The sequence below is a fragment of the Pezoporus wallicus genome, unplaced genomic scaffold (genome assembly GCF_028554395.1).
Source record: "Pezoporus wallicus isolate ANWC-B61680 ecotype Strahan unplaced genomic scaffold, APGP_CSIRO_Pwel_v1 contig_5958, whole genome shotgun sequence".
Lineage (NCBI taxonomy): Eukaryota > Metazoa > Chordata > Aves > Psittaciformes > Psittacidae > Pezoporus > Pezoporus wallicus.
This window is the reverse complement of record NW_026638491.1, coordinates 3187099-3203600: the sequence shown is the minus strand read 5'-3', so window position 1 is coordinate 3203600 and position 16502 is coordinate 3187099. Positions and strand designations below refer to the sequence as shown.

Below are 16502 nucleotides of genomic sequence, written 5' to 3'. Positions count from 1 at the left end.
GTTTGTGTGCTGAACTCCACTAATGTGGAACAAAAATATGCATTCTTTCCCTCTATTTATTAGCAAAGCATATTAAAATGTGTAATTCCTTCTATGATACATATTAAATTTAGGGGGTTTATGATGTTTTATATACCCAAAGTTGAGACCTCATAAAGTTTGATTACAGTAAACCATGGTTATTGTATGTAATGTCTGTGTAATGCTCAACCAATCAAGACATTAAAAGTAGTTTTTAACTATTCCCTCTTTTTTAGAGTTTTTTATTAAAAGCAGTCCTGTGAAGATGCAATGGTAATTTTTTCTTCTTTCTCATAAATAAACAAAGTGAAATATTTCCAAAGTCAACTGAAAATGTTTCTGTACCAACATGACATTCCTAGATACTGAAAAATCAGATAGGTGGAACACATCCTGGTCTGCATATTCCATATTATCTGGCCTTTTGAAGTTTGTGATCATGGGTCTAGAACATGTGCAAAAATACATATCTAAGAATCTGACTCCACCTTTGTGATGCAACTTGCAACAGTAAGTGTTGAATTCTCTGTGAAAAAATCACATCTGTCAACAGGGGTACCAAAACTTGGTAGTAAATATTATAATGTTGTTCTACTTGAAGAATAGGAAAAAAAGAGTGGGGAAAACCCCAGATGTTTCTTTCAAATGTATTGCTAGTTAATTACTTTCTTTTGACAGATAATAATTTAATAGGTTATTGTAATCAGTATTGTTGTTTCCACAGGCCAGCCCAACAACATCTACTAAGTTTGGTCATTATTATGATATATCCAAAACAATGTCTCCAGAACTGTTTCAGTCAATAAAATGGCACAGTTTTTACCTTCCTGAAGAATTGTCTTTACAGCCTACAGTGAAAACATGGTAAGTTGTAATACCACATGCCTGCATATTAGTAGTAAAGGATATTTTTGCATCTACACTTGCTGTGAAAAGTCTTGTAGTCATGCATGGCTCACAAGCAGTTCAGCTGTGGTTCTTACGTCAGTCCTAAATGCCACAACTGGCAGCAAAGCTGCCGTGGCATAGCGACAGCTCAGTATACTGACTCCTTAGCTGAGGGAGGAAGCAAGTTGGCAGGGACAATTAAGGCAGACATTACTAGGACAGCCTAGCTACATGTGCCATCCAGCCCTACTGACAGCTGAGTGTGAGGACTGGGGAAAACTACTACTCTCTCTGTGAACTACTGCCTGAACCCCATACCCCATCAGCTTTCAGAGATGTGTGTGTCATATGGCTATCAGTTTTAGGAATATATCCATACAGTTTTTAGGGCTAAGAAGACAGGCTGTCTTTGACCTACATAGTTTAGGATGCTATATCACATTAGTTAATTATGTGACTTTTACTGCTTACATCCTACAGCTTCACCTAAGGAAAATATACTGTGAATAGATTAAAATCGCTAATGATGTCTTACACAACACCCCTAATTCCAGAGGAAATCATAAACTCTTCTCTGAATGAAAACTTATTATGTTTTATGCCTATCAGTAATGAATTAAGGAAGATAAGAGAAAATGAGTGACGGAAGCAAAGCCACATAATAGCCTATAGCACACGCATCCAGTATATATTTCTTGGAGACATTTCAGTTCAAGTCAAACATCGAATATGGGCAAGCGATCTCTTTGTTCAGCCCAGTCACTTAATTTATATAGTACCTAGTTTTATGGATCCCGGTGTATAGGGCTGATTCCTGGAAATGGTATGCTGTGTTGTGGTTGATTTTTACCACACTGTGTGTGTGAAGATTTTTGAGCACGCTGAAAGTATCTTCAAAATGTATTACCAGTGTTGTGTGATTAATGCAACCAAAAAGCATAATCTGAAAAGCATGGTAGTGCTAAAACTGGAATTTAATGTGGAAGACATGCAAAATAGTTCTGCTCAGCCATAATAAGGCTTTCCAGTTTTGATAGCAATCTTCAAGAAAACTCTGGAATTAGTAAGAGAAGGTTGTAAGGACAGGTGTACATCTAGAACTGGGATGTATGGCCCATGACAGAAGAATGGAAATTCTTAGACAATTCTAAGCAGAATCTTGAAAACTGACATTAAAAATTGACATACAGAGGGTAGTTACTCTGTTGTCTGCAGGGAGGACAAATAGTCATGGGCTACAGTAAACAGTAGGGATAGAAATACAGGCTGGAAATAAGAAGATATTTTTCAAATAATTAGCATGAGATATTTTTCTCATGATTAACATGAGAAGAAGTTATCTTGCAGACATAGGTTGGGGGTGTTACAGAATCTCCATCACTGAAAATTTCTAAGGATAAGTTAGGTAAATAATCTGTCAGACCTCTTGAGGTCCTTTTCATCCCTATCTTCAGTGATTCTTTAACACACATTAGTCAACACTGTTAAATCCAATACTAAGTGTGAATGTTACCAGTTATCTCAGTGCTTTGAAAATGTTTATGCTTTTGTATTAGGTTTCTACTGTATTTTTAACAAATATTGTGATGAAATTCTGAAGGAAGCATTCTTTTCTTGAGGAATGAAAAGAAGTTAACAATCCTGTCAGGTGGATTTAACCTAAAAGCTTGTAAAAAGGGAGGGAAAGGATATTATTACTGTGTAGGCATTAGTGCTTGGAAGATCAATACAGTGCTCCCGGCATGTAAAGCTAACTTCAATATATCATAAATAGTAAAAATTTCTGTTTTATTGATTAACTAGACAATGATTTTGAAACAATATGATAGTCACAGTTGACTCTTCCAATAGAATTTAACAGTTTGTACTAGACCTCATCTTTGACTGCCTGAAAGTCCCACTGAGAGCTTGAGCTAACCTTTTTTGATGTGTGTTAACAGTGGGCTAGGAGCGTGAACATGGCTAATTAGGATGTCTCCACTTAGAGGATATAATTTGCTAAACATAAGCTTCTCGTACTGAGGGTCTTAGATGCATAGCCCAGAAAACACTTGGTTGCATAATGCTGTTAACCTATGTAGCATTACAAAATCCCTGTAATCTATTAGACTGACAGTACCTCAAAAAAGTACTGATAACCTGGAAGGGACTAAAAAAAATGTTACAAGAAATAGTTGAAATAGAGAAAATCTCTAAAAATTGTTTGGGGTTGTTTGTTTGTTTTTTTTCAGTTTAATTATTCAAAGGGTTAATAAATAATTCCAAAATAAAATTATACAGTTAAAGCAGAAAATACACAAGAAAAGTAATGTACCATGTTTTCTGTATAGCTTATACTCTTCTGACAGAAGCAGTGACTATAGTGAACATATATTTTACAGTCCTTGGAAAAACAATGCTGCATCTTTTAATAGGCAAGATAATTACAGTGCTTCCATTACTGGATCAGAGATGGGGAGGCTTTATTTGGACTCTTGGCCCTTTTAGAAATCATGTATGTGTCCTTCTCTTCCTATCCACACAAGCACTTGGCTTCTTTTTGGTCTTGCAAAGAAAGTGGATTCTTTGGCTGATTCAACAGAACAAAGTTATTGAGTGGCCTTTTACTTTGCAATTAAAGACAGATTTGGAGGTTATGTACATCATTGGTTCACCTTAAAGTTTGGACCAGTCTTTCTTCTCTTCCCTGTGTTTTTGCAAGTGTGTGTGTATCTGCTTTTTTATGGGGGGAGGTGTGGAGTACTGTGGTTGATCTTACTGCAGTTCTGGTACCTGATGGGTAAATTAGATTACAGGGTCCCGTTTTGGCTAATCGCTCAAGATGGTTAGAAGTTCATTGCCCCATGATAAACATTAAGTGAAAACAGATTGAGAAATCTATTCTAAAGGAAGTAGTAAATGGGACTGGGTGTTTGGTGCCAAAAGAAGGATAGATGTCTTTCTTATCTCCATATTTTTTATGTTAGGGAAGGGGCGCTATGTCCTGCTCTACTGCTAAGGCCGTGTCAACAGGGTTGTGGGGCTTACAGCAGCTGTTTTCCAGTTGTTGTTGCTAGGACATTCTGGTGTCCTTGTTGCATTGCTAAAGCTGGTACGTAACAGCAAGGCAGACATATCCGTTATGGTATATCTGTACATCGCAGAAAAGACTTCCTTTCTACTTCTCTACTTCTGTCCTCCTCATTCAGTTGCAGTTACCAGAAGAAAAGTTTGATAATCAAGGGAACTAAAATAATTAAGCAGCAGCTTTTCAGTAATACTCCTAAATTTTACCCTAAGAATTATATGCTTTTGAAAAAGAATAGATTTATCTAGAGTCTAGATTTACTGATAAGTTTAGATAGAACAGGTTCACCTGTCTTCCCTAATGGGGTCTCCTTATACATAATAAAGCTATTTGTCATACCCTTGATAACCTAACCTTTGTTAACTGCTGAGAAACTATCAACAGAGAATGCAGACGCTCTGTTGTAACTGGGATACCTTCTTGCGGCTCCTGCTTTATCTATTGCTGAATTGCTAAACAAAAAGAAAAAAGTAGAGAAGGAATTGTTTAAACTCATTATCAGAATTAAATGGTGTTTAGTAACAAAGCCAAAAAAAGTTTAGAAATCAGAAAATAAGAAATATCTTTATTTCCTTCTTTAGATATTATAACAAACACTGCCAGAAGGGTAATGGAACTTGGTTTTTTAAATAGTGTTTCCATAATATTTTTCATGTCCTTGTTTACATTGCATGCTTCAAATTCAATTAAACCATTAATACTTTAGCAAGAAGTAAATAAGCACATATTTATACATTTTTAAAAAAATTATATTCGTTACATTATTTTCTTTAATTCTTTCTTTGCTGCAAATCTTTCGTGGATGGATTAATTGAAGACAGAATCATAGAATCGTAGGATAGTTTGGGTTACAAAGGACCTTAAGATCATCTAGTTCCAACCCCCCTGCCCATGGGCAGGGTTGCTTCACACTAGATCATGTCAACCAATGCTCTGTCCAGCCTGGCTTGAATGCTGCCAAGTATGGAGTTTGTTTTAATTTTGGAACACTTTAATTCTGGTATTTTATTCTTTTATCCATTAACTTTTAAAAGCAAGTTAATAATAAATCAAGAATTGAAAAGTATTGTGATTGCAGTATATTCTCTGGCATCTCTATAGATAGCATAGCACTCATAAGCAAAAGAACTGGTAGGTACACAAACTTGAAAATGGTAGTTTGTGGTGACAAAGACCACAGTCATCTTTTCATATTACACATACTGTGTTCCTAGCTGTGGCTAAAAGACAGTTGCAGACTCCTTTCTAATGGTGGCGAACAGCGGCTTCTATTTTTTCCAAAAGTATAAAGGAGTATCCAAAAGGGTACACAAATTCTTCTGGTTATCGTGTAGTGTTGCAGATTCTCTCCAGCTCTGGCAAAAGCAGGAAGAAATCACAGCAGTCCATAAGCAACAAGGATTGTGTGTTTGTTGGAATAGTGCAAAGACATGGAGAGAGAGGACACTTTGGCTAGTTTGGAGGCTAAAGCCCTCTTTGCCACCACCAGCCCTGTCAAGTGACACCTGCAAGACTGTACAGGTATAACATTTAGCAGACATCCCTTTTGCAACTAAACACTATGAAAGTAGTTGACTTCATAAGAAAAAGTTTACTCTTTCTTTCCTCTTTGAGATGCTTTACAGGTTAAATGTCATGTTGAGATTATGTATTGCCAGTTATTTTCAGCTGTGAATTTCACAGAGAGTTAAATTATTAAGGTATGTCAGTTTAACCAGTAGCCTTATAGGCTGCTAAATCTGAAACCAAATAAATGCAGTTTAATTTGAAGATTCTCCCTTTTCTTTATATCTGAGAAGGGTAATCTTAATGTTTTATAACATTGTTATATATGTTTTATAACATTAAGTATTTCAAAACTTGAATTTGTATGTTATGTAAGTTATATAATTTATATACATCAAGTTATATAATGTTTTATAACATTAAGTGTTTCAGAACTTTATTAAGACTGTATGGCTTATTTGATTGTAAATGCTTGTAACTTAAATATATCATTTGGGGGGATTGAGTTTGGATTGCTACTTGAAGGAGATGTAGAATTTTGAGTTAAAGCTATGGTGTAAAAGTCAGACGTTTGTAACTCTGAAGTGCTTCTAAGAAAAGCTGTCTTCCCTCCTGTGCAAAAGCATGAAAGCAGTTTATTTGGGTTTATTTAGGTGTTCATTAGTAAAATACATTTGAATAATATTTGGCTCTACTAAAGTAGCAGGAATAGTTTCATTAATGTTTGGATGAGATGATCTTTCAAGGTCAATTCCCACCCAGGCTGTCATCAGACCCGACATATAAAATGATTGGAGCAAATAAAAGTATTTTTAGTGACAAAATTTTCAAAATAACTTGTCATATTTCCCAAGCAGTACAGAAGAAGGTTTGAGTCCACAACCCTCTGGTAATTAATGAGCCTACAAGGAAATGGTGATTCTAGAAAAGGTAGAAGGGCTTAAACTCTCAGCTGCGGTGAGAAACCTCCATCAAGTACAGACATACAAGCCAGTACTCTCTATGGGATTTAACAAAATAGTATGTCTCTTTCAAAAGTGAACAACTGGCTTCTTTTTTTTAAGTAAAGGTTAGATCTTTCTGTACTTTGTATGTATCAGCCTGTGGACTGGAGAGCATGGCTGGGATGGTTGTCAAGGAACTGAACCTTCTAAGATTTTGACAAGACAACTTGCTGAACTTTCATTTGGTTTTAAGTCTGCTTAAATCCATTTTTAGCTACTCGTTTGCTTTATTTATGCTGTATTTTCTAAATAATACATAAAATAAATTCTACCTCACAATTCAGCTGTCATGATAACACCTGTAGTGTGTGGATACAAAATGGAACCATAGTAAAATATGTCTTACTCTCCTGATAAAGTAAATTAACTGCATGAACTTTTGAATTTAGGAAGTGTTGTCTCTTTCTGTTTTTTTTGTTTTGTTTGGGTTTTTTTTTGATCTTGATTGTTGTAGCAGCTGTCTGTATGAATTTTTTCAGTAATAGGAAGTCAGCTGTTCCTTGGAATAACGGTAGGGTAGGTCCTTGTCAGTTAAAGATTGGTGCTGTGCTATGATGCTTTCTACTTTAAGTTGATACATTAATCTTCTAGATGGAAATAAGCCTGATGTAATTAAGTTATCTTAATCCCTAGAGATTTTAGCTTTCACTAAATGTCTGAGCACTGGACTACTTATCATGAAACAATCACAACTGCTTATAATGTCAACTTTATTCTAAGAGGGTTAGTTTTTTTTCTTCTGTGACACTTTTTTTCTGTATTATGCTTTCAGACTGAGTGCTACATCTGCTTGTATTTATTTTAATACAGCTGTTAGAAACATGTAGAAAAGTATTAAAATGCGTTACTAAACTATTTCTTCTTACCAACAGTAATATGAACAGTGCTTATGGAAGGCTGCTTCTGTCCATTCAGAGGGTCATTTACCAGGAAGGGTTTGATGGCTCTGATCCCCAGGTACTGAAGACCATTGTACTCTTCTGTAATTCTGTAATCCTGTAATTAATGTAGTTTTCTGAATTTTCAAGGGTGGCACATAAGGTCTTGGACAAAATAACAAAGAATAAACTGTTTCTAAGGATTGCAAGAGTAAAGAAGCAAAGTAAATATAGTGTATGCTTCATATTTTAATATGCTTTGGGAGTTGTTACCTGTTACAGATGCGAGACCATGCGAGGAAGAACTGTAAGTTAACATTAGTAAAATGCATATTCTGTGCAATTAACTAATAAATGGATTGCCAAGTATAATCTAGTTAAGCAAAACACATTTTCCCCTACAGTAATTTTTTTTCAGACTACAGCTTTAGCAATAATATGTTCAAGACTGTTGAGATTCAACATTTAATCTTAAACTTTCAGTTCTTTTCAATGTTATTTTAACTGGAGTGGAGTGAATATTTTAATGAATTAAAGGGCATGCATCTTTATGTAGCAAGCATTGAAACACAAGTAAAGAAATAAGAATGCTACTTCAACTTACAAATCAAAACGGCTTACCAGACTTCTAATAATATCTGTACTCTTCATAAATCATACTGTGGGTAATAAAAAACATTTTAAATGTAACAACATAGGCTGAAAGCCCTTTTTTTAGTTTGAGCAGAGCCCTATCTATTATTCTTTGTCATATTCAGTAATATGCAAATTCTTTGGAGTTAATGGGAATAAAATAATAAATTATATATCTTGCTGCTTAATTGACAGGTAAATCGTCTTTACTGTACAATACCAATGTTACTATAATAAAGTTTGGAAGTATAGGTGTGGGAGACCCTCACTGTGCACTATAGTTGAATATCTTAGAAATAATTTTTATGGGGAAGATAATGTTGGAATGGATGTTTTTGTGTCTAACAGTATGTTTTAGAAACATTACCTGCACAGAACACTTGTATGTAAATTCAGGTTTTTGGTGCTCAGTGTTTAGTCTCTGCTGAGCTTTATGGGAGAGCCTGCCTTTGCTTTGGTGGCAGTGCCAGTCTGGAGAAGTAAATTAGTCCCTGACAGACACCTCTCCCCCCCCCGTGCTGTGGTAGCCATGGCAACAGGTATGTCATTCCATACGACTCCGCCTGCAGAGATGCTTCTCCTGCAGAGTGACAGGTCCTGTCTGAGAGCTGCAAAGAGCAGTACTGAGTGAAACAAACACCCTGCCAACCTTCAGCCTGCAAACCACCACATACTGAAGAGATTAGGCTAGTGTTTCTTATTTTTCTTTGTCTATCCCTGAATTTTTTTTTTACAAGTAAAACAAAATGAAGGCTGGTCAGAGCCAGTATTTTTTGGTTTTTTGCTTGAAAGCAAAACCATCCTGGATAGCTATTTTCTGTAGCTGTTATTCATTGTTTAAAAATGTCTTACAAGTGTCAATAAAGCAAGAGCAGTACTGATCAATTTAATACTGATCAATTTGAAAGTATATGTTCACTAAATTACGTATATAAGATTCTGAGCTGTAGTTTTAAAAAGTAGAAAAAGAGTCCCTTTTCAGGCCAGTTTATCCATCTAGAAAACCATTAGTGCTCACCTCATTGTTTCAAGAGAATGAATATGCATTTTCAATGCATATAATTTTTCAATGCATATGATATTTACATTTTGCATATGCATATGATTTCCTAGAGTGGTTTCTATTACTTTCTTGTAAGATACCTTTTTTCCCCATGCGTCATCTTTCTTTGTACACTCAAATTTCATACATTTAGAAGCAGAATATGATACTTCTTAAAAATACATCCAGAGTTAAATGTTGTTGTGGCCCAGAACATACCTTGGATCTTTTTATCTTCTAAATCTGAGAAGTTCACCTCTCTACTTACTGAACATTCAGAAGTACTTTTTAAGTAGCCAGATAGGAAGACTGTAGAGTAAGGACCAGCCTGTACTCTTCTGGACCTGAGTCCTGTCCAAGCTTTTGAGAAGTTTATTCATATATGCTCTTCTCACCCCCAAACAGTGATCTTCCTTTTGGGTGGGTCCTGCTGCAGTGGCTTTCATGAAGTTCAGAGAAAACTGCAAAGGCCAACATGTAGCAAAACGTACTGAATTTTCAAGAAATTTATTTACTGACTTTAATGGACCTTTTAAAATCCATTAATCGCTGTCTATGATTGACAAAAGCTGATGCCATTAAAGCTTCATTTTCTTGTGAAGTGTAATCCTTCCAGTATCTCTAGATTGTGGAGGTCTAGAAATGTGTTGCTTCTTGGATTAGGATTCCTATGAAAAGTTTAACCTGACTAGTAAAGTTTTCAGATATTTTTGGCTAATTTCGCGCTAGTAGGCCTATGATACTCAGACTTCCTACTACTTTTGACCAGTATTTGGAGAGGGGCCTGAGGAAAAGTGAGCAGAAGGTGGCTCACCCCAGTTCTCAGAGGTTTGACACAATTAGGAAAATTAGTGAAAACTGCTATTAGAGGCTTAGTAGACCACTGATAAAAATAGGCATCTCTGGAACCTAGCAATATGAGTTAATGTTAGTTTTATACAACTGTCTGCTGTTTGCCATTGTAGATTTTTATTTCTTAACTATCCTGCATGACTTTGAGGGCCTTTGGACAATAGGTACTGTTTACAGGTATTAGGCTACAGAAAAGTTTGGTTGAAGTTAACCAAAGTACTGACTTGTTTGTTCACACAGCCAAGATCTGTCTGGAAATGTGTGGTTTGAATGACTAACCTAAAAATACGAGCATCAGTTTTACATCCTTTCTAAAAGCTCCTAGTAACTCTTTGCTGCTGATCATTAGTTTTAATTCTTCATAAATTGAGCACAGTTTGAAGTCATACAGGAGAGCACTTGTTTGAGTATATTTAGGGGTTTTCATGTATGACAACAGAACTTTCCTAGGCAACTCTATGTCCTTAACATTTCTTTGGTATGCTTTGAAGCTCAAGTTGGGTGACTTTGAATGATAAAGCTGGGAGGAGACTGTTTTTTTGTTCACTTGGAGTTGGGTTTTTTAATTCTTCATAATCAGAATTCTTGCTGCCAAAGCAAACATTCTTACAAAAATTACATGAAAAAGGTTAAAAAAACAAAAAACAACAAACAACAAAAATCCAAATTTCCAAGCTAATGGCAGTAAAAAGATCTAGTGGCAAATCTAAAAAAAAGTTATCCTACTGTTTACCATAGATTTATTGTTATAGAATATTAGACTTGGGCTTTTCTTATATTTCAGTTATGGAATAAGCCATTGGGCCTGACAGTTATACCAGTAGAAATTCTGTTACTGGCCAAAATAAATACATCCGATATCTGGTGTTTGAATAGCTATGTCTTTTACAATTTTTACAATTTAATATTGTGAAACAAGCATCTCTTATCCTTTGTCCAGTAAGAGAACTGATACTTTGGGTGTTGTAATGTATGTCCTTAAGAAAAAACATTTTTCTCATTAAAAAGTTTCTGCAAGACTTATGTATGTTTGCTCTGAAATTCTGAAATCCCAGAACACTTTCTCTGCATGGTCAATATCAATTATAACTGAATAAAGCTGTTTTCTTAAATGCCTGATACTGTACTATGGTTTAAACACACATCAAGAAATGTGTGAATCTGCCCTGATTAAAAGTCACTAAAGAATACTGGTCTAGCTTATATTTTCCCTATTCTTTTTACAACTCTGAGCATCCAAGCCTAACAAATACCATACAGAGAAGTCAAATTGTGTCATATTATCCTGTGCTGTTTTCCTGGTCTTCATATGGTAGTGTAAAAAGTTAACTTTACCTAAGTAAAGCCTGCGAAGCCCAAGAGTAAGGAGTCCACCAGAGTTAAAATATATATTGCTTTCACAAAGATTGTGAGCGAATTGGCAGATCAGCTCACTGTGTACGCCATGAGAGTGGGATGGGTGTACAGCCATGTGGTAGTAGCTGTGTTTCACAACTCAAGCTCTGTCTACCCACTATGGAAAAGGAAGTATTTGTAAGAGTAGCCTCTTGTCTTGTCCAAATCTTTCCTCTGGATGTCCAGAGCAGCTGTGCAGTATTTTGTGCTTAAGAGTTACTGTTCATTCCAGCTGGTGGAGATGAACATCTACAATTTATCAAGGGACTTCACTGTAATGAAAGTACATGGAAGCTTTTATTTATCAAAACTAGTATTTACATATATGTGTGTGTATGTATTTTATAAAATTTTAAAAAGCCTTTAATTATGAACCCTGAATTCTAGAAATGTATTTTTGATCATCTTGTACAGGAAGTCTTTCAACAAGGGTGTCTCATCCTTTGATAGCAAATATACCTAAAATCCTTCTCAAAGATCACCAGGAAAGGTCACATCAAATAAGCAGAAGTGGATGTGTCATCATCTGAAATGAGAGATGGCATTTATTTTGCATAAACAAATTATAACTCTGGTTTCATAATCTGCCCCTTCAGAAAAGGGATCTCTGCGTCTGTTGGCTGCTCTTCTGCCTACTGCAGGGCAGCAAAGTGTCTTAGGCAGGTAACACAAGTGGCTGTTTAGGATTTTACATGTCAAAACAGCTTAGATTCTAGTACCCAGTAGCTAACAAAGTAGATCCACACTTATGTCAAGGACTTTCAGAAAGGTGTGGTCCTTAAGAGACAATCTGCCGATGTCTCAGACATCAGCATCAGACTCAGTTTCTCCATAGCTGTGGGTAAACCTTCCTTCAGTAGTTGGAAGTAATTAACAGGAATATAGATGATACTTAAAGTCATCTAAAATAGTGAAAGGGGCATACTCTGGTGAGATAGACCACTGACCTTGTTCCTTTAGAAGTAGCAGAAGTGAAACTGAAGCCAGACGAATAATCAGGTTGTGAAAGTAACACAGTGGAAAGTTGAAAATAGAGAGAAAAGTTGTGTTTTGATTTATCTCAGGCCTTTCCAGCAGACCAGTTTAGAACTGGGAGAAAAGATTCTTTAGCATGTTTTCTAGGGAGGAGAGAAAGGACATGAAAAATCACAGTAGTATTGGATTTTGTGTCGGAATATACTGACATTTAGCAGGTTAAAATATGCTGATTAGTAGTTTGGTATTTCTGAATCTTACACTTGTATTTGCTTAGCTGGCATAGTATGATAACCAGTCAGTGAATAAAATGCCATTCCATTTGTAATTTTTATAATATAATCTGAGATTAAGCTATGATTACATAAACTGTGTTGCTATTACGGATATGAATTCTATGCATTGTATTTTTTAAATACATTACATGAAATTTTCCTCTTAGTGTGTAAAAAAAAATCAGAAGTGGCTTCTTTTGTTTGTTTTTTTTTTCCCAATAGAAAAAACAAAAGAATATTTTGCGGATAGGAATTCAGAGTCTGGGCTCTTTGTTGTGGGGTGATGATATTTGTTGCAGTGATACTCCTGAAGATATTCATAGCCTTACAAAATTCCTGTATGTTCTCCGTGGCCTCCTCAGAAAGTCTTTGTCAGCCTGTATCATTACCATACCTGCTCACCTTATTGAGGTAGGAATTCTCTCTTTGCTATATTTCATAGCTGACACATCAGCTAGCAAGAATGGGAAGTTTATGGTAAGAAAATAAATGCAATTTTGGACATTTTGGGAACTTTTTGTTCAAAGGGCTGTTGAAATGTGACTTTGCTGTAGTGTTTATATACTTTTGTGGGACAGCATGCTGCAACATCTGTACAGACCTAAGCATAAAACTGTCTTAGATAGTTATGCAAAATTTCAGAAACTGTAGAAAATTAAAGAGAATTCTGGTAATCTCCCTTTTTTTTTTTTGCCTACAAGACATTTTCAGTCCAGTGTATTCATCTGTCATGCTCCTTATGATGATGTGCAGTCTTGTTTTAAAGCCAGGAATTGAAAGATACAGGTTTCCGCTTTAATTCTAATATCCCCATTTACTGGCACCAGGAGCAAACCAGTTACATTATCCGAGTAATTTTCCCAACTGCAAAATCAGGACCTGCTAATAGCACCTATCCTGATAGTATATGGACACTTAAATATATCTTCTGGAAATAAGTGTTTTTACTAAAAAAAGAAAAATGTCAATAAGGTTTGAGGGGTTTTTGTTTTTGGTTTATTTTTTATCTGAAAGTGGTAATGTAACTTAAAAAAGCAAAATTATTATTCACAATAACTAGAGAATCTATAATTTTACATATTAATTTGATTTCACTATAGTAAAAAAAGTACTGCATAAAACCTCTTATTATTCAAAGTGTTTTCATAGTAGATGAATTTATCATTAGATTAAATCCTATATCAGGAAAGTACATACCACTTACTTATGTATATTGCATTTTGTAAAGGTGTTTGAATACCTGTAAATGTTATTTATCTAGATACCTGATGCACTTACTCCTTAGAAAATACAGAAAATTGATTTTCTAATTTTACCATTGCAATCAAAAGTGTACGAATATTCCTCTTGCAGTGCAAACCTCCGTCTCCTTACTCAGCTATTTTTAAACATTAGATGGCAGTTTGTCTTCAAAAAGATTGACAGTAAAATTTAATGTAATTAATAGAATTTGTGAATGTAAAACTAGCACCCTTCTTTTTACATGTTGGAATTACCTGTCCATAATTGGGATGTAAAATCAGTTTCATTGTAATCTTTTTTTATAAATTACGTTGATAAACAGTATGATCATATTTTAGAGAAATCCAGAAGCATCTCTAAGAAGCAAACTGAAGGACAAAGATTTTAGCAGCTGGGAGGCTGCTTTTCGGTTTGTGATTTAAATTCCATATAAATTGATTGGAATGGATTTAAGATTGATAATATGTCTGATTTTTAAATAACTGATTTTTTAATTTTCACAGAATTGTTTTACAGTAACTGCTAGACTGTATTGAATAAAAAACAGCAAAGAAACATTATTCCCAGAATCTTTGCTTAGCAGCCTTGAACAAATGAGAGCATTTAATTTTTCTGAAATTATTAAACTTCATGTATCCTTCTTTATCCTTTAAACTACGGAAAAAACTGTCATTAGGAGGAGCAAAGCTGCTGAGGGTTCCTTATACCCCACATTACTCAGTTCCCAGAGCCCTGCTGTGTAGTTGTTCCACTCTCCAAGAAGCCTGTTAAAGAGCCCCTGAGAGCATGTGTACAGCCCTCCATGTTAATAGTTAATTGGTGAGGATGGCAAGATGAGAGGACAGCCGAACATGTGGTCTCTCAGGCTCAAGCCATAGACAGACCTTTAGTTATAATAACAGCAGCTGCTCACATTCTCACAACCCAGCTACTCAGCATTCTGTTGCTGAGGTTTCTTGCTGGATTAAAAAAGTCATGAAAATATCTTTTCTTTCCAAGAGAGTAAGAGAGAGGGGTTTGGGGTTTTTTCTAAGTGCATTTCTGTATATGTATATAATTTGATCAAAGTAAGTTCTAGCATACACTGTCTCTGTGCAATCTTAAAGTCAGTACACTGAAGGCATAGAAAAATACACACTATTTTTCCGAATATGTAGTAAATTCCATGTTTCTTCCCTAAACTACTATTTCTGTATTTTCTGTTATCTTTGACTTCCCAGCTGTATTAATTGGGTGGTATGCAAGTAAATTCTTCACATGAATAATTGCCATACGAATAAATAAAAGTTCAAAATCAGAATTAAATCAAGGGGTTGGCTGAATAAGATGTACAGAAAAATAGTTTCATTTTTACCTCCTTTGTCTTGGAAAACTAGATTTTCAGTAGTCACTCATACCATGCCTTGTCTGTGCCAGCTCCCAGTACTAGTTACTCCGGTGAAAAAGAAACAAAACTCACAACTGGTAGTACTGATTTTCAACAGGGACAATATCTTTCCAAACCAGACTAGTTAAATTTTTTATATGTAGTATATGAATAATGCAGATACAGATAGATAGATAGATATAGATATGGAATGTATGTATCTATAGTTCAAGATTGGTTTCTTTTGCATATTTTCCTAAATATTTTCAGTCTTGTACTTTCACAAAATAAGTCTACCTTTTTTCTTTCTTTTTCAGAAAATTTAATTTTGCCTTTACTTTTCATAAATTCTGTCTTTGTTCTTGGCTGATGAGACGATAAAAAGAGGCTCATGAGGATCCCTATTTTATCTTTTCTGTATTCAGATTGTTTTGTAATTTTTCTCATACTGCTTCTTAAATCTGTTTTAAACACTTTTAATTACATTTTACTTTGTTACAGTAATGTAATACAATAATGCTATTATGGTTTGTTCACTTTTTATACATTTTAGTGTCTGCTTTGTCTCTTTGATGACCACTGAACATTAAAAAGTGATTTTCTTTTTGATGCTTTTCTCCTCTGTGGTACACATCCACCAATGTAGCTCTTTCATTATGCCAGTTATTTACTTTCTTCGATTTAATAACTTTGAATTGCATTTATCCAAAGATGTTGCTCATTCACCCAGTTTGATGGGACACTGAAGGGCTTCATAGTCTTCTGTAAGGCTATATTTTGGTAAAATATACAAATTTACAAAGAAATCTGGTTGTGTACAGAGAGGTTTTTTTCAGGATAATTTAAAGAAATTGTCCACTAAAAAATACAGATTCTTTGTGTTTTATTGATGAAACTTGTAGTGCAAGCAGTGCATGAAGAAAAAAAAGAAAATTCTCTTTTCTCAACCACAAAAATAGGTATATATTATTCTGGAAGAGGATTTCAAGAAAATGACACTAAAAACTTACTCAATTATAAATTTTATTCAGATGATGTGTGACAGGTTTTACTTGATTGATATTTTCTACCAGTTGAACATACTCTTATCTTACACTGTCTGTCAGATAATAAATATTGAGATACTTATGAGTATGATTAAAATAGTTGATGGAAGGTTATTTTTCAAGTCTTTTTACTGCTTCTTCAAAATGCATTGTGCCTATGAAATCAGATGGTGCGTTTGAAAAGGGAAAATTATTTCTATTTTTTAAATTTAACATTGATCAAGGAAGACAGGCTGAAGAGGGATTTAATGTGTTGTTACACGTTCCAAATATAAGGAATATTCTAAAACCAAGTAAGGACTCTTTATCTGT

General features: G+C 34.9%; 1 protein-coding gene across 7 annotated transcripts in view; it reads left to right on the top strand.

Moving 5' to 3' along the window:
- ELP4 (elongator acetyltransferase complex subunit 4) overlaps positions 1–16502 on the top strand; it is a 138388-nt gene that overhangs the window by 29896 nt on the left and 91990 nt on the right. For 6 of the 7 annotated variants that reach the window (XR_008972353.1, XM_057411003.1, XM_057411004.1 and 3 more), the window contains 3 exons: positions 746–885; positions 7359–7443; positions 12759–12947. Coding sequence is in view for 6 of the 7 variants with exons in the window: in XM_057411003.1 (XP_057266986.1) it covers positions 746–885; positions 7359–7443; positions 12759–12947 (414 nt within the window). In the remaining variant the exon portion in view is untranslated. The remainder of the gene's footprint in view (positions 1–745; positions 886–7358; positions 7444–12758; positions 12948–16502) is intronic. The other variant, XM_057411005.1, reaches the window with a different exon arrangement.